The following is a 25,465-nucleotide window of genomic DNA, read 5'->3' as shown; positions in this document are numbered from 1 at the left end:
GAGGATTTTTCTTGCCACTTTTTAAGTTTCTTACCTTGTTCTTGCAGCGGGCAGGAGCGTAACTCCAGGCAGGTGGCACGCGAACGCCCAACTCAACGCTCTGCCCGCTGCCGCTCTCCCGCAGCGCGCGTCCCGGCATCAGACGACGCACAGAGCGCTCGATGCAGCCACGCACTGGCTCTCCATCAGCGGGGGCCGAACGCCCCCGAGAACAGCAGCTCATTCATTTTGCAGCGAGCCTCAGCACGCCACACCGGCTCCCCCTCTCCCGACGGACTGGGCGCGCTTGTGTTCGCCTGCTCCAGCTGCGAGCCGGCGGTGCTTCCCCCGAAGGGCACCGCTCTTCTCCTCCCTTCCCGTTGGCTTCACCACGGGCTCCGACTCGATGAAGAAGCCCCTCTCCTCCCCCCGTACCACGTTTCCAGCCCGTGAACTTCCGAGGGCGATGCGCTCTGACAGCGGCGATCTTCTGGGGGATGCTGAGGTGCGCAGGGACTCTTCCCCCGCAGCTTCCCCGACCCAGTGCAGCGCGTTCACAACGTGACTCCAACCGGCTGCGACGGGGAAAGTCTCTTTAAAAGGCTGCCAAGATTTACTGCCAAACCCGAGAAGTCAGGCAGAAGTACACCTGTGTTTACTTCAATGAAATTACACCTGCTTATGCCCGGAGTGAGATTTATCCCTGAGCCGTAAAAACAAACACGCCAAATAATTTGATTTCCCGAACTGCCACACACAGTAACAGTAAATCTAATTTAGAGGGGCTGCTTTGCTCTAAAGGTGACAGGAAAACCAACGTCCTGCAGCTCTGGTTTTTCTTCTCTTTTGGCAAACCCCAAAGAGAAAAGTGGGTTCCTCTGGGTGCCGGGGCAACGAATGGCACCAGGACGGGGGGCTCATGGGGCCCCCAGTGCCCTGTGGCAATGCTCCCGCTGGCTGTCCCCCCACGGTGGGTGCTTGAGCCCCTTCCCGGGGCATTTAGCAGGCATTCACAGGCAGGTACACCACGGCAGCCCTTGGGCGTCTCACCTTCCAGACACAGAGGTGGGTCATCTCCCTGCACCTCGCTCTCTTCCACCCGTGGGTCTTTCTCCTTCACACATGCTGCTGGTGGGATCCCCCTCATGCCCAAGGAGTTCATGGACAACACGGCAAATGCCTGCCTCCCACCCTCTTACACCGACTGAGCTGAACGTGAGTGCCAGCAGGGCAAGGACCACAACCGTGGCTGTTCCCCCCAGCAGATATGAGGGTGAAAAGCAGTCATGGACGGCTTGCCGGCAGGCGTTTCTTCCAGCCGCCCAGATCTTTTTGGAGCAGGATGTTTGTTCACAGCCTAAAAATACCCTGACAGTCTACAGAGGTTCCTTCCTTCCTTCCTGTGTGCCATCAACAAGGTTTGGCAGGATGAATTATGCAACCTGTGCCATCCCGAAAGCTTTCTGTTGATTTCCATGGGAATAGCAGGTTGGAATTTAATAAACAAAGCTGTCGATGCTGCTTAAGAAGAAACAGATCCAGCTCTTTCTTTCTTGGATGTGCTGGATGCCCAGCACTAGCAAGAATTCAAGACTAGATAATAATTCTGGCACTGAAGTAAACAAGTTATTGTAAATCTCGATACCAGTATGGAACACATTCGTGGGGACAGAAAGGGGCATTTTCATGGACAAGCAAAACAGCACCTGAAACTAGTTAAATGCTGTACTCTATTTTTAATCCAGGTTGCAATGCATTTTCAGCATAGCTCATTTAAACTTGAAAATGAAGACAATTAATCTGATAACGATGACAACTACTCTCTGCTGCTGTTCCCCTCCTTCACTCTCAGCAACTAGAGCACTACAGGCCCCGGTGGTTTTCCAGCTGGCCAAACGACAGTGCTTGTGAGAACGATGTTAGACACCAACTTGAAAGGCTTCTAAGAACAGAAGCCAAACTTTGCTGTTTTAATATGCTGAAACAGTTTGTGGGAGAGAACCACTGTTCCCTGAACTTTGAAAATGTGTAAAAATTAGCCTAATGAACACCACATCTCAGGTTTCAAGTCTCTAGCTGGCTATCCAGCAAATGAACTGGGACCAAATTCTAATCCCTCGTTGGTTTTGTTATTTTGGTACGTGATAGTTACGGTCTGTGCACCTTTCAGTAAAGATATGGCTAGGTAGGAGCACGCTGGCTCCACTTCTGAGCCCTGGTATCAGCCTTTCAGCTTCCCTTCCACTAGCCCCACGCTCTCTGCTCTAAGTTTGTGCCTGCTAGTTGCTGTCTACGGAAAGAGCAATGGGTTCCCCTCTGCCACCAGCAAGAGGAAAATCTCCTAGGGCTTGGCCAACAGGCAGGTTCCAAAAATGAGAAAGCAATTTGGGTCCATCGTCTTCCCTTTTGTGCGCACACAGCTTGCTTAGGAACCACAGCCACACCTCACGCTCACACCTCTGGCAAAACCTAACTTTGCCAATCCTCAGTCCAACCCGAAATTGTGAAGTGACTAACCTTAGACATGAGTTTAAAATTCTGTATACATGCTTTGGAGGGTGGTGATTCTCCAAGGTGATTCCTTAGAGTTCATTCAGTCAAATACATGCATTCTGGAAATGAAAGGCAGAATTCATACAAAAGTTTTCTTTCACATGCTGGGTTTTTAAGAATACTCATCAGTAACCCAAATTTTGACACAACTCATGGAAGTTGCAGCACTCAGCATCAGCTGCTGCTGTGTTTGGCTGACGGGTTTTCCCAGCAGCAACAGCTATCCTAAACCACAGGAGCTATCACAAACACTTCTAGCACAACCTGCACCAAGTCCTGTTCCCCGCTGCCAGCCAGAGGTGGGAGCTTGCACCCAAATCCCTCATCAGGAAACGGGAGGGCTGTCAGTGACCCACTTTACCTACAGGCAGCAGAGAAATTGAGCTTGCAGCACATAATGGGCCAACATGTTCCCCACTGCCAAGCCCTGACAAGGTGAATGCTTCCCAGGAGAGCTCTCAGCACCCAACAAGTTCAATTCCTGCACCGATAAATGTGCTAAATTCATGGCAGCAGGGATGTTTTGGGGCATGCCTGGTATGTAAACTCAACACGTCGTTCCAGCCTCTCCCAGCTATCACGTGCCCCCTCTCCTGGGTCTCCAGTTGGGTTATATATCCCCAGGCTGCTGTGTTCCTCACCGGAGATAAGGTTCAGCCAAGATAACAGTGAGGGAACGGATATTTAACAGGGAAGAATCTGGGCAGGTCTCCATGCACTTGGCAGCGGTGATGTGCCCAACTCCCCGGTTAAACTGGCAGTGAACAGCAGGGCAACCGAGCAAACGAACTTAGCTGATGCTCCAGGCACAGGGACGGGACCACATTCTCCCCAGACTGATCAAATATTCCTCTTGCACAGCCAGAAGCTGATTTAACGCGGAGCAAAACACCACACATCCTAACGCACACAGCCCCGTAATGCCAGCAGAGCTGTGGCTGGACTACAGAAAGGCAAACAGCATCAGCAGCCGAGATCCTCGCTGCACCCACCCTGGAGGTACTGGCAGATCTTCAGAAGACACGGATTTGGGGAGCGTTGTAACACACGGCTGCAAATCCAAAGCATGGTGGATCTGGAGTCCTATTCTAGCACATCTATGTAGTTTCATCACAAATTATCAAGCAGCAACAGCACTGCCAGATTTCATAATTTATCTGAAATTTCATATTGTTTTCAAAAAGAGCAGGGAAAAAGTAAGGGAAAAGTGAGGGAACATTTCATAAAGTTTAAATCCTGGATGTAGACAGGGATCTAAAAATCTCCTTACACACTGCAAAACAAACTTCCAGCATCCATGGATGGATGAGGGATGTTTGAAATACTACCTTTACTCCTAAAGGCTCGAATGTGACAAAATGATTACAATTTGTGAATGCCTCAGTTGGCAATATCCCATAAGGGCTTTGTTTGCTTTTGTACGCTGAGCCCCCTGAAGCCATGTATGTACTTCAGAAATGAATAGAGGCCACGAGCAAGCGTTCAGTTTGCTTTGTCTAATTCATCTCATTATGCTCCTATTGGAAGTTGAGCGATAGCAGAGATTAAAAGCAATTTTCCTAATTAAATACACACAGTGCCAAAAAAAATCTTTCTTAGTGCATCTGTTTTCTTGTGGGTTTGGGTACTTTTTATATCAAATGTGTATCTACATTTTTGGAGACATACACGTAAAGTTTATTTAGACTCTTGAGACCACACCAAAAGGAAGAGGCAGAAGATAAAAATGCTCAATCAACAAAGACTGATGATACACAACTACAAAACAAAAGCAATTCAACAGATCCTTAGCCAACTGAACTAGACCTGTTATCGCCTTGCCCAAAGACCTTCACCATTAAAAGACTGTCTGCAAATGCAGAGGACAGGCCATAATGACCCACGTGGACCCTTCCAGTTGGAGCTACTGAAAAATTATTCCTTAAGTAATCTACAATTCCTCTTTATGCATCTTCTTGACAAACACAGCATCACACCAAACACTGCCATGTATCAGTAACAGGCAGCCCAGAATAAAGGCAAGCTTAATTTCACAGGTGCTTGGCTAAAGCAGAAAAAATCACTTACTTCATCCACATTAAACATAAGGTCAGCAGGATACCAGGTCAAATACTGATGCCAGCCATCCTTCCTGACCTTGCAGACCTCAAGCTCCCTTGTACTCTTAAGATTCATCGTTTGCTCCTTTCTTTTCTACCAGTTATTTTCTGCTATTACAAGAACCACCCTAGCCCTGCAGGGAAATAACAGCTAAACTATCCTGCTGCTCCCCGAGGTGTTACATGATTGTACTCAGCAACGCCCAGGGTTTCCAGGCCCGCACCTGTAAGTTATGGACTAACCCAACTCATGTTGAAGTTAGTGAAAGACTTCCCATTAATTAAAAGGGGAATTTGGTCAGACTCAGAGGGCACAAGGGCGTACTTCTAGCCAGCTTTGAAATTTATCGCAGTGCAGAAAGGGGAACTTCAAGCAGTACATTTTAGAGGCAATTGAGTTCTGTATTTAATGCGTCATTCAAATTATAAATTTAACTTATTTTTAAAGCATTAAGTTGAATTAAGATGAATAGCATTTATGTGAAATATAAAAGATAAAATGTACAGATTTTTCAGTGTCATCAAATTTTCAGTGTCATCAAGCACAATTTTCTTCTTGCAAAAACACGGACGTTCACGTAACACTAAACACAAAACCGAGTCAGTCAGTAAAAAAAACACTAAATGTTTAAGACACTTGAATCGTCTGCTGAAAAAATCTTTTAGTTTACTCAAATTAGTGTTTAAGTTTCTGCTAATCAATTTGCACATATCAAAGAGACTTGAGTAGGCTACCTATCTCCATTGCCGGAGGCCGAATTGTGCTGAATACCACAGCCAAACAAAGGCCCTTTCCCTGTGGAGCCAACATTAGGAAACAAGCCAACACATCCTTCTCAGAATTACGAGCCTGAAGTGAAAACGGTTTCTACGTACACGTAATGGTTAAGGCTGTATATGCTCCGATTTACATAAAGACGTACTGCATATAAATATTTGAATCGTAATCAGCTAGTAGCGAACAGGGAAAGGGATCCTGAGGCAGGCACAGCGTTTAAATAATTGAAGTGGTGAGCTAAGAGCTAGCACATCCTCTTGTGTCTTAGAGGCATGTTCCAAATTATTATACCGGTGCACTTCAGTAAAGTTTGTGACAGTGCTCCGAGAGACAAAATACAACAGTTAGAGTTTATTTTACTCTAGCATATGTTGAATTTCAGAAGACCTTCAATGGTTTACAAATACATAGGCATTTCACAAGTTCCCCTGATATCAGAGTATAACACTGATGCAAACTTTACAAGTGTGTTTATGTAGGTGGATGTAAATATTTACACCGTGAAGGCACATATAGAAACATCCCATCTATAACTCTCTAGTACAGTACATGAACTGCTTGAAGACCAGAGGCAAGCAGAGATAATCAAATTAAACCCTTTCTACTGCCCGGGAAATTTGCTCCTCTGAGTTACTTCTCCAGAAATGACTTGCCCAGTACAGTAATCATTTTTAGGAAGTCAAGTTTTTGCCTACCACACAAAACAATGAGCGCAGAAAATATGTCTTACAAAACGTTGACCTTTTCAAATAAGCTCCCGCATGACAGAGCGTCTGTTACTGCTCACACAGACATGCTGTAATCAAGGTAACAGAGAGCTGTGTTGGGCATTTCAGCCAGCATGGGGCTTTTAAGTATTCTTAGCATGATTTTTCTTAAAACACTGCTCGTTTCTTTGGTGACCTATTATGCTCTCTGCGCCTTTTCTGCTCAGGTTTTCACGTGCCCATCTTATTAGTAACTGAACAGCTTCAATATAAAATAGACCAGCAAAATGAAAGCCACTAGTGGACTTGTTTGATTTCGTCTTATCTGCTACAGAAACCTCAGATCATGCAAAGTGTTGAGATCAGAAAGAAAGAATGCTGTATTTTTTTTGGTTGTTTGTTCGTTTTGTGGTTTTTTTTTGAAAACAAATGTTATTAAATTGGAAGGGTTTGCAGCCCTTCATAAGGCTGTCAAAGCCCAGTTCTCCCGTGAAACTTTATTCCGCAGGTGGCTGCCTCTGTACGCAGTCTCTAGTGTTCACGTACCATCTCAGGGATGTACAACTAACTGTACATATCGAGTGTGTGCTGCTGCAGATGAAGGGGTGAGAGGCAGGCACCTTCAATCGACTCTGGCTGGCTTCTGAAGGAGGATGCAATTTTTTAGTGCAGTCTCTGAACGTGCAACTGATTGCACATGCACCCATATGCATGACAAGGCAAAGTAAATAAATTCATTTAAAATCACCTTTAATTAGCACTTAAGACCCAAGTTTCTAGTCGGTGTTGAAAACAAGGGGGCTTGCAGAGAGCTTGGGAGCGGGACGGTTTCTGTCCCATTGCTTTCCTGGAGCCGGAAAGCAGCTGCCTTCTGAATCACTTGCATCAGTGTTTTGCCATGGAGTTAAAATAGACAGATATAGGAATTCAGCCTGCGTGTAGCACCTGTTTGAATAACATACAGTGAAAAGAACAACAGCAGAATAACAGAAGCATCAGATTTCTACCCTACAACAGCAGACAGTAGCTCTCCTGAGCCACAGACACTTTTCACAGGCAGTCCAGCTATTATCGAGGGACCTGAGAGCTTCAGTGGCTATCACACAGATCACCCTAGTTGTATCCTAAATCCTTCGAGTTTAACAGCTGGAATCACAGGCAGTGCATGGAGATTTTCTAGCACAAATCTTACAAATCTTACAATCTTACACTAAGCCATACTAAGTCATTACGCCATCTTTTCTACTAATTGAGATAACCTGGCTGCATCACTGTGGCTATTTGTAGTCCAGGCTCAGATGGACAATTTGACTTAACTGTGAGTAAGATTAACAGTTCAACAGTTCCACGTGTCATTTAAAAACCTAACATCCAAAAGAAGCGCTAGATACAATTCCCAAATTATATGCGACATTTCCTATTAGTTCTAGAAAATAAATCTAGAATACTAAAGACATGCTATAATAAAATACTTAGACATGGTTCTGTTTACAGTGACTGAGCATTCAAGGCCGCGCTCTGCCACTAATGCAGCAAGCGACACTTTTTAAATGGTGCCTGGTTGTTTTTCCTAAAGAGAAGGGCAGCCTCCTGCCATCATTGTCACTTCTTCCCAAGCCAGTGCCACAGCACTGTCCTAAGCTCTCCGCCCGCACAGAAATCCCTGCAATTCTCCTCTTCGGTGTTTGTCCCAGTTCCCTTGCTCTGTGAGACTTTTCTGTACTTTTGCTAACCCACTGCTGCTGTGCCTCTGAGCTGCTGTTTCCACATTTAAGCTTTTCAACGGTTACCAAATAACTACAGCTCCACGGCCAAGATTTGCCCCAGACATACCCCCTTTTTTCTCAGCTGTTATCAAAGGGTGAATCCGTTGTTCCTGAGCACCTGACATGCTCACAGGTGTGTCAGAAACAGAAAAATCCCTTGCTGTCACACGTAATCATTTTTCATCCCATTAGTGGAACTAGGCAGAAGGGATATTAGAGATGCTGCCCTAACACAGTGTAAAGCACTACTGATACGAACCCATACATTAGTGCAAAACTACTGATGCTTATTTCAAGTTAGTATGGCCCTATTTCAACTCACCTTCAATGTACTATGTCTTTTAGGCTAAAATTCTGAAACTAAAAACACACTGCTTTTGTTAACCAAAATAAGAATGCACACATTCAGCTTTTTGCTCCCACTTAACTACATTTCTTTGAAAATACATTTCCCTCTTCACAGCTGCGTTGTTTCCTTACTCCTTCTTACAACACACTGCACCTGCAAATAGTCATGTCAGGCTTTATGGGCATTAACTGAAGTTTTGCACAGATAATCATCTAAACTATTGTTTAGTGAGAGGAAAATGCTATCAAAATATATCAAAAAGGATATTCAGGTCCAATTGGCTTAGGGAAAAGGAGAAAAGATTACTTACAAAAGCCAGCAAAGGATATGGGAAAGAAAAGCCAGAGCAAGCCTTTTCCCCCCGTGTAATCCCTCACCTGTGCCCTATTACCTGATTCCTAACTGCACGCTTTGTCCTTATTCCAAGGTTATGCGGCCCGAGGGGAACAGGCAATATTGATTCACGGTGTCTCCGAGTTTGAAGAGTTCAGCTGGAATTACACATGCTTTGAAGGGTATTATCTTCTCAGAAGAGCAGGTGCATGCACCATCTCGGTTTTAATTTATTTTATTTTCAGCTTTTCTTGACCATGCCTCTTTATGCGGAAGAGAAAGTTTATTACTTGTTATCTCGCACAGCTCGATAAGCTTCTCGCACGGAATTGGAGAAAGACTCGACCTCAGACCACATTCGGGGTTTCAATCACCACCTTAAAGGAAAGGCAAATCTAAAGGGCCTTCAACACCTCCCTGAACGATGCAATTATAAGCCACGCTACATCACTGAAGCCTGATGTTGTGTTGCTTGTACACAAAATATTTTCTGAAAGGGGGAATGATAAGTTACAGATACCCCAGGATATCCCAGGCACACTAAACTTATCTTTATTGTACACACTTAGCTTTAAATTGCCTAATTAAGGCCACGTATCCCTCCCCAAATCTCATGCCTACGTGACAGATGTGCAGTGGGGCTCAAGCCAGGTAGTTCACGTAAATACCCAGTCTCAGCCAGGAAATACGGGTTGTAACTCCACGAGACAGCCACCCTACCTGCAGCACAGCCTCCAGGTTCCCCAGCCTCCCCCTTCTCTCCTCTAATGAACCACTTCTTGCTCAAACCTGTCTTCATCCCTCTTAGCTTGACATGCACTCACAATTAAAAATAAAACGCTTAACCTGCTGTAGCAACGTTGTTCAAGTGAAAATTTCAAAATCTGGCCATCTAGAGAAAGGTTCCCCAAGCTGTATTTAGCAATTTGATTTTCAAAGGCACTGCATACACACAGATCCCACTGAAGTCAGTGGACAGTGTAGGTGTCAAACACCTCTGAAATCAGGCCGTTTTTATTTAGCTATTGAAACAGCAGGATACTTTTTTTAATTCCCCATATTTTGAGGAATCTGCAACATCACTTTAGGCCATTTCCTCCACATCTTTCTATTGGTTTGTCCCATTTTCCCACTTGCATAACTCCAACTATTTTCCCAGCTCTTGCCTTGTCAGCTCCAGAGGTAACCAAGCTCTGGTAGTTCCTCGTTTGTTGTTACGACTTTCTTCTCTTCCAGCCTTACAGGATTATTCCCATCTGACTTGGGGCGTCCCTTCATTTTGCTGCCTACCTCCGATCCTGAGGCTGACTGTGCCTTATTTTCAGTGTATGCCTCGTGCCACTTTCTCCAGCCTGGTCCTCCCCTCTGCCCCTTTTTGATTCCCAGCCTCATTTTATTCCTGATATCTAGGGAGCAATAAACCACGAGCAGTCCAAAGAAGTGGGGGAATGGACATCCACACAGCTGCAGAGATCCCCACCACCACCACCTGCCCAAACGGGTGGTGTTAGGGCAGAGGAGGCAGCACAACACTTTGGCACTGTCTGCTCATGGATCGTAAGACCATAAAAGCCCCAATACAAGAATCTCCACCATTTAAGAATGAAAAGCTACTGCCCTCCCTTCTCTGCCTCTGCAGAAACACACAGACCATACCAAAAAAACAAACTCATGAAAGAGGTTTTAAAAGTTGAGCTGGGCTTTGGGTTGGTGGAAGAGCAATGAAGATAGAGGAGGATTCCAGGGGACGAGCTAACAGAAACTCCTTTACAAAATGGATGGGCCGTTACCTCCCTTACTTGTCAGAGCGGCTCAGAAAGGAAAGGGCATGCACCAGCAGCTGAGAAGGGGACACAAAACCCAACCTAAAGCATGATTAATGTACAGTCCTGCAGCTCACAACTGAAAAGAACAACCCTGGCACAGCTTCAGCAGGCTGATCTTTTCCACGATGCTTTTAATGCCCAGAAAAAAAACACGCCATGGCCTACTTGTTAAGAAGTGACTGTAGCACTGACAATAATTCTGGTACACCTGTGATACCACCAATCCTCCGTGTGACAATGACCTTACCGATCCTGAAGTCACACAATTTAACCAAGTGCTAGGATTTTTCCATTATTTACAAAATAATATTAAACGAAATAGCATGGATCTTTTTGGTACAGGCAACAAAATACAACGGCTTTTACTCTTTAAAAAGTCACAAGATGTTGCCTAAGAAACAGAGTCTGCCAAAAGGATGGCCAGATACAGTACATTTATTTTCCTTCATTGCCCATATATGCATATCAAACACAGGAGCTCAGAGTCTCCGCATACGGACATGCATGCATAACCTCCAGCTTAGCTCCTCTGGTGGGAACCTGCTTTTGTTCACGATTTTATGAAGGCACTCTGGTCTTCCCTAAGGTCAAACATACCTTACTAAGTGATTAATTTGAAACAAGGGATGCTACTTTTCAAAACATAAAATCACCACACAGCTTAGGTCAACAAAACGATGGAGCCTTTGCTTATCACACAACTATTTTGTGTGTTTTTTTTTTTTTCTCTCTCTTTTTTTTTTTTAAAGTAACTCTAGAGGTCAAGATAACAGTGCAATGTATGGAGAGAATTATTACAGCCTCCCAGTAGATGTTTCTGCCTGAGGTGAGCTGGCTGACATATCCTCAGATTAAACTTTCATCAGCAAATCGCTGTATTTCATCAATCTTTCATTACGGCATTGCTTAGAAAATCATCTGGTCAGGTGTCATTAGAAAACCTTTTCATCTTGCAAAGCAAGATCTACCCAAAAAAAACTACTACAAGGAAAACGCAGTTAAAAATGAGGGCCAGTGGGCCATTACAGGTTTCAAGAAGGTCAAAAGAGAAGAAAACATACATTTCTACAGTATTTAAACACTGCCTTTCAGAACAAACCCAGTTAATTTTATTATATGGACTCTTGGAACACAAAATGTAGCTAATTAACAACTTCCATGTGCAACAACTTCTGGGCAAGTTTCATGCCAGAAAGCGGGATTTTGTCACCATATCAGACAGTTAATCCACTACAAACAGCAAGGCGTTCCCCTTACTTTTCTCTAACGATGAGAAACTCATCATCAGGGAAAGCTGCTGTTGCAGTTCTTGAATGACTCTGGTGTTTCTTACCTCAGGACCACAGCTAATTTTAGCAGGATGAACCCAAGGACTGCATTCTAATGCGTACAAGAAAAGAGATACAATGCAATTTCCTTTCCAACTCAACAGTGAGGTTTTCTCCTACCCCCAAAAAGCAAAACAAAAGCTGAGATGATGGGCTCTGTTTTGGCCTTCAACCACAGCTCAGGTTCTCTTCTCACCTGAAGTGTTTTTCTTGCGTGTTGGCACTTGTTGAGCAAATGTTACATCATTTATGCTACCCTCACAAAGTGTATTTCCCACACTGACCCTCTCTATACGCAGAACATGTACATCTGACTGCTCAGTCAGAAGTTTGTACTTTCTGCTTGTCTTTTAGATCTTCTATCTGTTAATTAACATCACGTGCAGTCTGAGTTTACTTACAAATAAAGGACGCTCAGTTTTTCCAACTACCCAACTACCCTTTTTTTTTTTTAAATGGATTAATAAAATGTTAAATGAATTGCATTTCCAAAAGGTTGGGCTCCAGTCCCGAAAGCCATAATGGACACAAAATATACATTAAAGAATCCATCAAAAATTCTTATGAAGGAGTAAGAAAAGGAAATCTGAAATCAAACTTACTCTGGTGAAAAAAAATGAACAAAACACAAACACAACAGATTCCAGTAAAAGTAGTATGTTATGTCTCAAACACGGACACAAAAAGCAGCAGCTCTTTAGCATGACTCAGTCCTTACTACCTGGGATGGGTACTGCCTGAAGATCCTGGAATTGCTCTATGTGAGTGGAAATATTCTGGACAGATCAGAAAGCTCAGTGGGACAGGAAAACAGTTCGCTATCCTGCTCTAAATAAGGCACCTTCACGATCCTGTTTCCACAGCCAGTGTTGCATGGAAAAGGATGCTCCCAAAAGATCAGTCAAGAACAAGAGCTAATGGAAGACAGGCTCCTGTTCAGGAAGGCCTTTAAGCATGCATTCATGGTTACTCCCTAGGGCAAGGGAGAACTTCAGCTCACCGTCAGTCAGGTGTCAGTGAAAAAACTCACTTTTCTGCAACACGCTTTCGAATTTTCTTGCATCAGAATCTTTAAGCAATAGCCATGGAGTAAAACCATTACTTTTCCCTCAGTCAAATCAAAGATGCCAAGAAAGTGGAAACAAACGCACACAGTCATGGAAGAATAAGGAGCACAGTTAATTTGCAGCAGCAGGAAGAGTTGCTTTCACACAGCCAGGAGAACTATATTATGGGCCATATTTGAAAACATGATTTAACATAAAATGGCATTAAATACACAAACGAAACAAAATAATATTGCATGTGCTGTTTTATGTGCCTAGCTGAATTCATCTGAAATGTTTCCTAAACACAGGTTTACCAAAACAGGATACAAGTGATACGCTATGAAAAGCAGAGATTAAAAAAAAACATAACATGAGTAAGAAAAAGAATTTACCCATTCTCTCTGCATCCCCAGGACACAATTACCCAACCAAACGAATAGCTTTGATACCTAACTCACTCCAGATATATCCGCGCTCCTGTACGTGTATGTAGCAAGACATACGCAGCACCAGGTCAATAGGAACAAGGACTGTGCAGACTCACCGGCCATTGTCACGACCCACTCCCCACACTCTGATGCTCACGATGGGCTGCGAGTGAAGAACTGTGCGATCCATGGGGTCGATCAGGTTCAGCATGTCGTTCTCCAGGATCAGGTACATGTCCTTGCCCTGCAACTCCAAAAAAGGCACAGTTACAGAGGACGTCCCCTTCTCAAAACTGGGATCAAAGTGCTCTGCCTACACTGCTAAGCCTACATCTTCTTGGGACAATCTGAAACTCAAAGTTTGTCCCGCTGAAACTCAAAGTTTCAGTTTGTCCCAAGAACAATTGAGAACCAGCTTGTTCACTTCTGGTGTGAAAAAGATCTACAATAGCATTTTGCTACGATTATATTTTTGAATGATCCCGACTACAAAAACCTTTGATATCTTTTAAATGCAACTGTTTGACTCATTCAACCACAAGCTATTGAGTTACTCAACAAAGTATTTGTTTATCCTATCTCTAGTAAATTCTTCTAATTGTAACAGAAGAACTGTGTTAATAGTAAAGGATTGCATCAAACCCTATGTACTCTTAGGGCAGAGTTCCCTCCTTCAAACAGTATGTGCTTTGTTTCCATAAACTTTAGCCAGTGGGTCATGGGAACAGACAGCAATTTGTATGTGCCAAAGGATTTATAGGATACTCTTTGAAGAAAGATTAATTAAAGGGAAAAAAACTAGCATTAAGACGTGAACACAGATTCTGCCAGTGACTGCAGAATCCCAGAGCCAGGATTTCTCCCTAATTTTTCTGGCATGTAAGAACATGGAGAATCCTTTTTCCCTTTAGAGGAAATAAATTTATGGGCAATTTTCCTTTGGATGCTAATTCACAAGTGCTAATCTTCCTCCTATTGCTAGCATCTGCAGAAAGGCTGTTGCTTCTTCTGCCACATTTAATAGCTCTCTTCTCAGAGGCTGCAGACTGCGGAATCCCATGGAAATGATCCTGGACTTATTGCCAGAGACATAAGACAAGCTCCTGCTGATAAGAAGGTGGGAACTATCAGCTAAATATAGAGTAATTTGTTTCCCCTCTATTGTGCCAGTCTATAAATGAACAGAAAGAATGGAAAGGGTCTGACTTCCCACTGACAAGTATTTCAAAAATGACCTTTTTCTTCACCTCAGTGACACAGAAACCTTCTCCCTGCCTGGTTACAGTGGCTCAAGTTTTAATGATGTCTAATTTTGTGTTTGTGTATGACATATATTGATGTCACCCTGCCCCCAGGGTTTCAAGGCCAGGCAGCGAGGGGCAGGCACTGCCCACTGATGGGGGAAGGTGGTGAACCACAGGGACCCCAGCCTAAACCTTCTGCCCCACGTGGGGCTGACCACCTTTCCCCCCCAAAATCCCCTAATAAGCATTCGAACTGTGGCTGTGACACAGAGCTGGCAACGTGAGCTCTGAGAGGGCAGTGGGAGAGGACGGGGAGGCAGGCTGGTATACCTGGTGTCTGTACAAAAACGTCATTCAGCTCTGATAACCATGCACGTAAATGGGGCAAAACCATGGGAAATAAAAGACAGAAGCCTGGATAGCGTAGGTAGACTGGGACGATGGAGGAAACAAAACTGAGAACAGATTCATCATAAAGAAAAAAGAGTGAGAGGTCAGAAGCAGTAAACAGTTTGTGTAAAAAATGTTACCAAGTGCCACAAGATTGCTTTTTGGACCCATTTTCTCCTTATGTATTTATTCCAGAAGAAAATTATTACACAAAGGTAAAATCAGTTCATCATGCAAAATATGCTGGGATTAGGGTAATAAAACTAAATCCAAATTAGCTGGAAAAGATTGGAAAATGGACAGATAAGGAACATAAGTCACAGGAAATTATCCTTGCAATGCTCAAGGGACAGCTTGGCCACAGCCAGAAGTAATATATTTTGCTAAGCTTTGTTGCTTTATTATACAAAAGCTATTTTAAAGATGGAAATACCACACAGGGCATGGAGAAATGATTTAGACACGCGGAACCTGATTGTCTCGGATGGCTGAAGAGCTGCAGAGACCTGATGCTCCAAGCTGAGGAGGGCTCTCGCAGGAAGGACCACGAAGGGAAAGGGAATAAAGGAAAGTCTCAGACCCAAAAGCATTTCAGGGACGTGTTATGTATGGGGGTACAGAGGCCAATGGCATCAATACATATTCACTACAGTGATTTTGTAAGGTAAAGGGATATAATGCATGGCAAAGTAGCGACACAAACAGGTGAGTTGCATTTTTTTTCCTTAGATTCTCGAGAAGCGTGAAAGTTGGAAATGTACAGGGAATTTGTCTTGGAAGGAGGCATGAAATCCTGTACCAAAGCCAGTGACAAAGCTTCTGTAGGGTCAGAGTTTTATGCAGGGTGGTTTGTTTTTCTATTTCGTTATTTTTTATTCATGAAAATTTGGGGATAGTCCTAGTCCCAATTTCACTTTCATTACATTCTAGCTAAAATAAATCTTAAGGCAATCTTAAAACCCCTATCTGCAGTCATCGGTTCTAGCTTTGTAATAGATTTCTGCTGTACGTGCTCTGATATGATAATGACAACCCCATTTTTCAGATTCCTCTCTAACCCATGCCTCTTCCAATCACTCTTGAAACACTACATTGCCAGCAGAAAAATGTGGTTGTAATGATTTCTTTTAAAATCAAGAAGACAATTTACTTCAGGAGCCACCTACTCAAGCACAGCATCTCTACTGTTTTGTCGTTCTAATTTTTATTTTATTTTATTTTTATGAATATCATGATGAATTAAAAATTCTTTTCCAGGGGACGAAAACTTGTCACCAGTTTGTCTTGAAAACTGGGAAGAGTTTTGAACAAAGAACAATGGGATTGACAGAGGCGAATAAGGAAAAATCTGAACATTAAATTTTAAACAATATAAAATGCATGATTTCAAAGTATTTCAAGTTCATCAAAGTTCTGTTTTCTTAAAAATAGATGGGATTACACACATTTGAAGAGAGTGGTGGTTTTTTTTTTCACCCCTGCCAGGAACAGCAGTAAGTCCAAAGTCTACAACTGACTCATCTCTATTTGCTTGTCTAGGTATGTTAACTGAATAAAACCATTTCCAGAAGTAAGGAAAAGGTAGACCAGAGTTATCTTGCTTATTTGTATGCATAATACACATTTCTTACATTAAGAAAAAACACATTCTTAAATTACTTTCTATAGATGGGGCAATTTAAACGTGTGCCCCTGGAAATATTATATTCATTTTTAAACAGGTTCTTCCTCCCAGCTGCTCCTCTGAAGGGTCTCTGCGTTGCCGTGGTTGAGCCGGGACTGAGAACACAAGCCACACTCTGTACAGAATGAAGGATTTTTCCCCAATTCATTTCTTTATTTAATCCAAACAGGCAATTCTCTTCTTTTTGGCAGTGCTGTTTCGCTACGATAAATACCAATGAAGCTAACAACATTCATTCTTGCATCACTTTTGCATTCAGATCTCGTGTAGTAAATCCACATTACTGTAACTCCCCGGAAAACAGGCCAGGAAAGAGGTTGAAGATGAGATGTAACTGAAGTTTAAGGATGTTGTTTCATGAACGATCGAACAATGAAGACTGATTTCCTGTGGGTTTGTCTCGTGCCCTCTGTACATCCCACCAATACAACACCAGTTTTTCCTGTTTTCTTATTTCATCTCCTGATTCCTCCACACCTTTGGCTCTTCCATCCGTCCCCTGCACACCTGCTCTCCACACCACACCACCTCTGCCTGCCTTCATGTTTTCACCTTGGCTCCCACTGTGTTACTCTGTATTTGCTGCCACTCCAGAAATACAGCACAGACCTTGCAGCATTCAAGTGGATGAGGGCATACTGCCTCATCAGGAAACCAAAGCAGAGGAGAGCTGAGCTCTCTGATTTTCCTTCAGTTTGTGGGAATTTGACACCCTACAAAATTGAACAACACTGGTCAACGCATTCAAGAACTATTAGAGAGGAACCAAGAGACAGACTGGTGAAATTCATTTCTTTCTGAAAGACTGATAAAATAATCATCTTAAAATAAGCCATCTGTCCATCCTTCTCAACCTTCTCACCCATGCTAGAAGCACAGGTCACACCAGCCAGGGTTTCCTTAAAGCCCTTTTGTCCCTGGGAAACATGTGAAGATGCTGTTTCAAAGCATCACATTAAAACCTCTGGTCAAGAGAAGGATTTAAACAGTTTTGCTTGCATGTCCCCAACTTGGATATTGTTCAGGTGTGTACTAGTAAAGGTGTAAATGTTAAGGTGAGGTCTTTGGAGCCCCTGCTGTCCTGAGTGGTTTGGAACAAAAATATGTCAGCACTGTCCTTGAACCCTTTCATGTTTTCTAGCCGGGCTTGCTGGGATAGGGATACCCCAAACACAGAACATAGATATATTCGCCTTAGAGTTCTTCTTCCAAGCTGTTTTAAAACAGGACAGGGATGTTCTAAGAGGACGACAAGTTTATCTGTTCTTACCTCTCCCCAAATGCCAACGGTGTCTCTGATGTCGTTTTTACAGTAAGAGAGTTGTCTGATGCAATTGTTCACAGCAACACTGCTTTTTCCAGGAGCAAGATCTTCTTCTGCCATTTCTACCCAGCCCAGAGAGCGCACAGCAAAGCACTAGAAAAGAAACCAGAAAATATCTGAACATGGATCATAGCACACAACACAGTGACTGCTGCGACACAAACACAGACACACACACACAGGGAAAAAGGAAAAAGCCCAGATACAATAGAAGGAAATTTTAGCAAGTATCTTGAGCTCTATTTGACAAGAAGGAAAATACTATTGGATTACATCTGCTGTGAAATTCATGCTCACAGTATACCTCACTGACTGGCTTCTACCTCGATTTTGTGTGTGTGTGTGTGTGTGTGTGTGTGTGTGTGTGTGTGTGTATTACAGCAACCACTTTTTACAGTAAGTTTAATTAAGGTAGCCAGCAATAACAAAGTTAAAGGACTAACAAAACGATAAGCTACATAAGAAGAAAGCAGGCTTTTCCTAGAAGAAATTAAAAATGACCTTTAAATCAAAACAATTTAATTATGCAGTTTTTTAAGCAGAAGGATGTTTAGCCAACCAGAGCACGGAGTTGGCAGAACAATCTAAGGCGGCATTGCTTTACACATATGGTGCTTTTTGCAAACAAAACAAAACGAGAGAAATTGAATGGCACTATTTTTACCCTACATTTACCAAGGTAGAGATTAAGCAAAAAAAAAAAAACAACAACCACCTTTAACTTTTGAAAAAGAAATACAAAACCACACCATATTTGCTCTCAAGGTTTTACAGCAGGTGAAATACAGACTGCACACTAAGGCAATGGGAGCTTATCTATGAGACTAAGATTTGATCCAGAGAGTATCATGAGCATCTCATTCTCATGTTGCACCACACTGCCAGCAAAGGATGCACAACAGATGTACCTGCTTAACAGATACACCAAACTTTTATGATGGTCCCAAAAGGTTCACCAATAATAGCTCCTGAGCCACCCCGTATACAATTCCTGCTCCCTTCTCGGCATTTAATATGGCAATGGGCACCAAACACTGCCAAATCAAATCAGATTCCATCTCTGCACTCCAGTTTCACTGGAGTAACATGAAAAAAATCTTTATTCAAGTCAGATTTGGTAGTGCCCCAGGACCGATGCAAGGCTGCACTCAGTTCCTGCATTCAAACCCTCTTTGCCAGCCTCGCTGCCACCTGTGGAGGTGCAGGATTTGGCAGGCACAAGTTATAAAAGCAAAGGTGAGACAATGAAGAATTAATCACCAAAAATCTGCCATTGTCCGTCATTGTTGTTCTTTCAGCCTCAGCCTCCTCTTTCCAAAGTGGGTCAAGGATCAATGTTCATCAGCACTGAGCCCTCGGTACTCTGCTTTCCCTGCAGTTATCCACGTTTCTTCCAAAACAGTAAACTATCCTGAAATACTGTGCTGTTCTGACTTCACTGACGGTGAAGTCGGTGAGTAGATCAAGGTGATATACCATCACCGGTACACCGTTTGGAACCAACGTCCTCAAATAAATAAGTAAAATACCAGATCCCCGAACACGTACAGAAAATGTCAACTTTGGCAAACTAAGGGATGAATGAAATCCACCAGTGGGTAACGAGATTAATGACCTTCTCCCTCCTTCCCTTTCAACTTCTCTCCTCCTCCAGCCTGCTTTCAGGTTGCACAACATCCAGCAGACTTCAGCCTCACCTGCCAGCTGTGCCCGCCCAGCAGCACAGCACAGAGCCTGCCTCTTGCACCCCTGAAATTACTCCAAGGACTCACGAACGATGCTTCTCATCTAAGGCAGCAGACGACAAACACACTGTGCAAATTGTGCTAAACTCCTTTATGAGCGTGGGTAAAAAATGAAAGCCTCCCGTGCCTCTACATTTTTCTTCTCTTTTATTTTTTTGCCTCAAAAAGAAAGAAACCAATATGCAAATTCTCCTACACAGCCTGCTGCCTGGCCCAGCTCTGCTGGGAACCCACAGAGGTGCTGGCTTTCAGGTTCAAAGAGAGATGAGGAAGAAGGTGAATGAGGAAACAGTGGAGGGGTCACCACTGGGGTCCTCTTCACTTCAGGGCTATACAAGCTATCAGCCCCCCCCCCCCTTCTTTTTTTTTTTTTTTTAAGCAATTATTAAGGTCATCTAATCTTAAGATTGCAGAATTGTTTTTGGCACATCAGATGCTCATGAATCGTGCTGAAAGTGCTGTGATGCCCATTTCGGTATTAAATATTTATCTTCGCAAGCTTTTTAAATACAGATTTTTTTTTACTGGGCCAGAAGGCTTTTTTGTTTTGTTTTGGCTTGGGTTTTGATACCAGTATTTCAATATTGCACTGAGTATAGGATACTAGCAGCAAGAATAATTTCCTAAATTGGCTGAGGAGAAATGAAAAGCTAAATGTATGTAATAAGCATATTGCTTCCTCATTATTCTTCATATCTCAACAACATCTGCAATCTGTTAGCTGACTTCCAAACGCAGAGAGAAATTCAGTCCTTGCACTGAACAGAGTACGTATCTTAAGGCCAAGAACTGCTGAAAAGCAACCAGCTCAAATTGACAGCAGGCACAGCTCTTATTAGTAAAGAAGGTGAAGATGGTAAACTGTTATCTTTGTTTTTTTCCTTCTCTTAGACATTATTATTCTATATTTTAAATTCACCAGTGGTGGCACCTACTGCATTTCTTTCCCTCTGTAGCCCGCCGACATGACAGCACAGCGAGCTGAAGAGGATACTGTGCTGTCCATCCCACATATTCCCCTTCACAGGGGGAGCCTGGCATCCTTGCTCACCTCCAGTCCCTCTCAGTGCTTCCACGCCAGGTAGACAAGAGAAAAGCATGCAGCTTCTGGCACCTGGCAAATTTTTATGTGTGTGGTTTAACTGAATACACGTGCTGGTCTGACTGAGGTAGAGTCAGACTTTTGAGTAGATTTCGACATTAAATAATATGAGTAACATGCGATGCATACCCTGGTTTATTTATCATGAATGTAACAGATAACAGAAATATATATACATGCACCTGTACAAGGGGGAGGGCAGTAGAATAGAGTATGTTCATGCATGCTGCATGCCCCTCTCGTGTATTGCTAGTAATTGTAGAAAACTTACAGAAGATCCACTTGAAGTTTTATCATTGGTGGTTTTTTGTTTTCTTAATTATTTCGCTCAGAAATACTTTTCAAAACAAAAGAAACAAAACACAGCAGGAGCAACCCGCCCAGTCTCTCCAGTTGGGTACGACCCAGTTGTTAAATCAGGGTTAGCTGAGCTGCCCACAGCAGCAGAACTGCTTCATTAGCTAGCACAGTATCACGGCATCGCGGCTCCCCAGCTCCCCCCAGCCACACTCTCGAGCCAAGAGAGAAAGCGCTTCCTTGAGCTGAGCGAGCTTTGCTAATGCACCCTCCTTTCTCCTGGAACTAACACGTGGAGTCAAAACCAGCCGCACCGAAAACCAGAGTGCAGCCCTCCCTAAGAGCCTATGAGCTCGTTAAAACAGACATCCCTGGTAATGCCAGCTGGGTAAGTCCCCCTGCTCAAGGCTCACAGCTAATTATTGGCAAATGATAATTTCAAGGTAATCCAGATGCTAACTTTAAGCCTACAGAAGTGTACCTCATTATTCCCCCCTCCTTCCTTAGGGAGTAAACAAACAGCCTTTGTGTCATGTTACATGTTTTCACCATTAACTTACAAAACAAAATCTTAGTTTTCTGTGACTGGTCAGGACTCTCTGCGTTATCTTAATATCAAGTCCCTAAAAATGATGGTTTAGAAAAACATCTGAATAAACGAAGCATGATTTTCCTGCCTGCTTGAATCTAATGTCCCTAGACTCCTTCCAAGTTTTCCAAGTGCTGGCAAAGACAGCTAAGTCTGAAGCAAACCAAAGAACACATACATAGGAAGAACGACAGGTTTAAGAAGGATGTACTACATTGGAATCACTTGGCCATTGCCGTTTGGGATGGGGAGAGATCAAAGATACTACCATGAGCACTGCGTGTCTGAGGCAGCTAATTGAAAATGTTTAAATCGCATTATGGCAACAACTTCGTACCTTCACCTCAGCTGGAGACTTCACGTCTTCTGCTAGGCTGCATGGGATGTTGTGCAAAGAAAACGCACAGCAAAATAAAGCCACCTGAACTCACACTGCCCCATGAAAGGACAGGTGAACAGCAATGAAAACGCAGGTATCCCTGTTCGGTTTTCCAGTTCCAGAGAGCATTTGTTTGCATAGCTGCAAATCCAATTACTGTTTAAGAGTTAATGGTCTGTAGTCAAAGAACCAAACTCATAAATGCTGTAATCCAAACCCTGTAAAAGGCTGTAAACCTCTCTCACAGTGCAGTTCAGACCTAAAGCATCACATAAAGCTGGGTAGCTTTAGAGGTTTGAATGAATTCAGTGAATTGTGGTTTGCCCTCCTGCTCTTTAGCCTCACAAACGCCTTCACAACAGGGTACGGTCCCGCTCTGCTAAAACTTTTCCAAGAGGATCATCAGCAGGAGCTTTTCCAGGAATGTAGGACTGTGACATCTCTGCACGTAAGCAAGCACCAAGTTCTAGCTGTTGCCTCGTGTAGTGCTGAACAGGTAGTGTTAGAAAAAAAAATAATAATAAAAAACCCAAAGCAAATGCAATCCCCTGCTAGGCAGAGGACAATTACACAAGACTGAAATCAGAGCAGTATTGGGACACAGGTAGACAAGACCCCATGACAAGGAAAAATTGCTTTAGGACATCAGCTGGAGTACAACAAACTAAGGGACATGTTGAAAACAAAGACTGATTGTTTTTAGGTCACACAGCTGCTGGTACCCACTATAAACTCGATCGCATTTGGGTACGTGTTCCTTGGTGATTTATATCTATGCTACTGATTTCTTCTCTGCTTCTAGAGGACTTTAATTTGAGCTTTTTTTCCTTCGTTTCCCTTTATGTTTTCCCTTTTTAAAGGCTGTATCTGTCTGCAGATATACGTAAATCACTACAGTGTTCAATAAGGCCTTTTATCACAGGCCACTGAGCAGACTTGTGCCTGAGACGCAGCATGTAGATCACATTATTAATCGCTTCTTATGCAGCCTGCACAATCTTGAAAATTCCAATTACTTTGTCTTTAATAGCTTCAAAATAAAACAAGCTATCTCATTGCTTTATGTTTTGGAAGTATCATAAAATACAGCCACGGCATCCTAGGAAAGAAATACGTTCCAGTATGTTTGCCTGCATCCATCAATTTGCATCGATTTCAGATGAAAATATTGGAGATGATCAAAGCCAAACCGAGAAACAAAAGAATAAAGAGATGCTGCTATGCAATTAATGAATAAACGAACACTTCCATTTAATTGCTGCAAATAGACTGCATTGCATCCATTTTCTCATAGAAACACTCAGTTGTCACATAAAAATTCTTAATTAACGAAATTCAAAATGCAGAAACAAACCCATACTAATAAGATTTTTCACCATTTCTGGCTTTCTGTTGCAGTTCATGTTGTATTATCTGAACTGCTGAAAGTGTGCATATCACACAGAAACGTGCACACAGATGTTCAAATCACAACAGGATTCAGAAATCCACTAGTAATTGCTATTGCATGGAGATAGTTAAAAATTCAACTCTTGTGGAGTACAATGTGAGGGCTTTATAAATACTGTAAATTAACTTTTTAAATAAATTATCTCTCTAGAGCATGTCAGTATTGAACTCTCTGCTTTGTCAGTCCCTTGCTCATTCTCCAAGACACTACAGCCTCATTTTTTCCAGACACTCAGACTCCAACGCGTAGGATGACAGAAGTGGCTCTCTTCTTTTCAGTTTAATACTTGTCTCAGTGGTGCCTACTGGCTCACAGCCAGAGGTCTAATCTACTCTATCAAGACAAGAAAGCCTTGCAGGACCATTGTGCTGGTTCAAGATTTTTATGAATCTCATTTTTTTTATTCATTACTACGTTTCTGATCAAGAAAAAAGCCTAGTCAGTTGAGCAAAATGGAATAGACGCTATTATTCTCAACTGATACCCATTTGCTAAATACAGTTCTGAAGAAGAAATTAAGATTGCCTTTTCTCTGGTCTTCTCAGTAAAGAATAGGCTTTGATTTCAGATGCTTTGCAGATACCTTAACTTCATATCCTAAAAGGCTGGCGTTATGGACTTTGCTTTGAGCTACTGATGATGTTTTGGGTTTTATTTTAATATAGTGAAATAACAAATACGCTTCCTCTGTGAAGAAAAGGTGGTCACTTTGTTCACCAGAAACTAACAAAGGATGATTGTTACAATAATGCTCAAGTTAGGATCTATCTTGCAGAATAACTGACCTGTAGGATAACTCAAACAGGTTTTATTATTCTGCTACACACAAAAAAGACACCAGCAAACACATATTTGCATTGTCAGTGAAAACAAGCCCTGCAGGAGTTTACAGGTTATGGAAGAACGTGTGTGTTCATTTTTTCAAAACTGATGCTCTGCAGTTGTTATCTTTAACCTTAAGCGTTATATAGTTATTTTTCTGATGAGGGCTCTTGTGCAGGCTGATGGATGTAAGAGGTTCTAACACAGCCAGAAGTACTTTATTCAGTACTGTTGTTGTATGTAATTTCAAAGGTAGTATGCAGGACATCCAACTTAAAAATAAAATAAAATAAGCCTTTAGGTGAACTCTCAACCTTAATGAAACAATGGCAAAAACACCTGTCTTCAGTACAGTCAGGATTTCAGGTCTCTTTAAAAGCAACATTGTTAAGAGTAATTTGTTTTCTGCAGTGATTACATTTAGGACAGGATACGAAGTCAGCGAAGTTCAATCACTGCTGATTGACTTCACTCTTTTCTTTGAAAGTGACTGAAATGAAAACGAATCCCAAGTCCAGAAATCTCGACTCCCAGACCCTGGTGGGCCTCCCATATCTGAGGATCCACTTACTGTCCCACTGCCTCCCTGCGGCACTGCGGAGCTATCGTTTTCAAGCATATGGAATATTGCATACCTGAAAATGTAGCAACATGGCACCACAATGTATTGCATATCTCATGCTTTTACATCTCTTAAGTGGCAAATGTTATTCCTACTCCCTTTTCTCTTTGCTGAAATGCAAGAAATGTTGACACCGAAGACCTCTGCTCCTTTAAAGTGCAATCTAGAGCTAGAACTAATACCAAAATAAAAATGCACACAGGTTAGAACTATCTAAATATTGCTGTGTCATTCAACACAATGTTCCATTTAAATTGATTTTTAAATTAACTTCCTCCATAAATCTAGCTTTCAGCAGGTCCACCATAGACAAATAACCTACCAAAGTTTTACCATGCTGCTTTCAAACTGTGTATAAATAATATATATTATGTATATACATAACATACATAAATATATAATGCATATATATATATATATATAAAATATCTCAATATGCACTCTGTGTTTTTTCATTAAAAATCTATACAACATAATGATAAACTTCGTGACACTGCAGACAAGCACGGGCTGCTTCCCTGAGCCGCCCTAAACTAGCAAGCTAATATAAATAATTGAAGAGAAGCACAAAAATATCATCTGACCAGTTCATTTTGTAGCAGCAACATGATGAACAGATATT

At 42.5% G+C, this 25,465-nt stretch overlaps 1 protein-coding gene across 23 annotated transcripts in view; it reads right to left on the bottom strand.

Moving 5' to 3' along the window:
- Positions 1-25,465, bottom strand: part of APBB2 (amyloid beta precursor protein binding family B member 2) — a 171,255-nt gene that overhangs the window by 25,346 nt on the left and 120,444 nt on the right. For 22 of the 23 annotated variants that reach the window (XM_083833255.1, XM_083833250.1, XM_083833248.1 and 19 more), the window contains 2 exons: positions 17,784-17,930; positions 13,312-13,439 (listed from right to left, as the gene is read on the bottom strand). In XM_083833255.1, the coding sequence (XP_083689381.1) occupies positions 13,312-13,439; positions 17,784-17,930 (275 nt within the window). Of the gene's footprint in view, positions 1-34; positions 6,492-13,311; positions 13,440-17,783; positions 17,931-25,465 lie in introns of those variants that run through there. The other variant, XM_083833253.1, reaches the window with a different exon arrangement.

Source organism: Anser anser (assembly GCF_964211835.1).
Source record: "Anser anser genome assembly, chromosome: 4".
NCBI classification, from domain to species: Eukaryota; Metazoa; Chordata; class Aves; order Anseriformes; family Anatidae; genus Anser; species Anser anser.
Note: the sequence above shows the minus strand (reverse complement) of the source record. Positions and strands in the feature narration are given on the sequence as shown.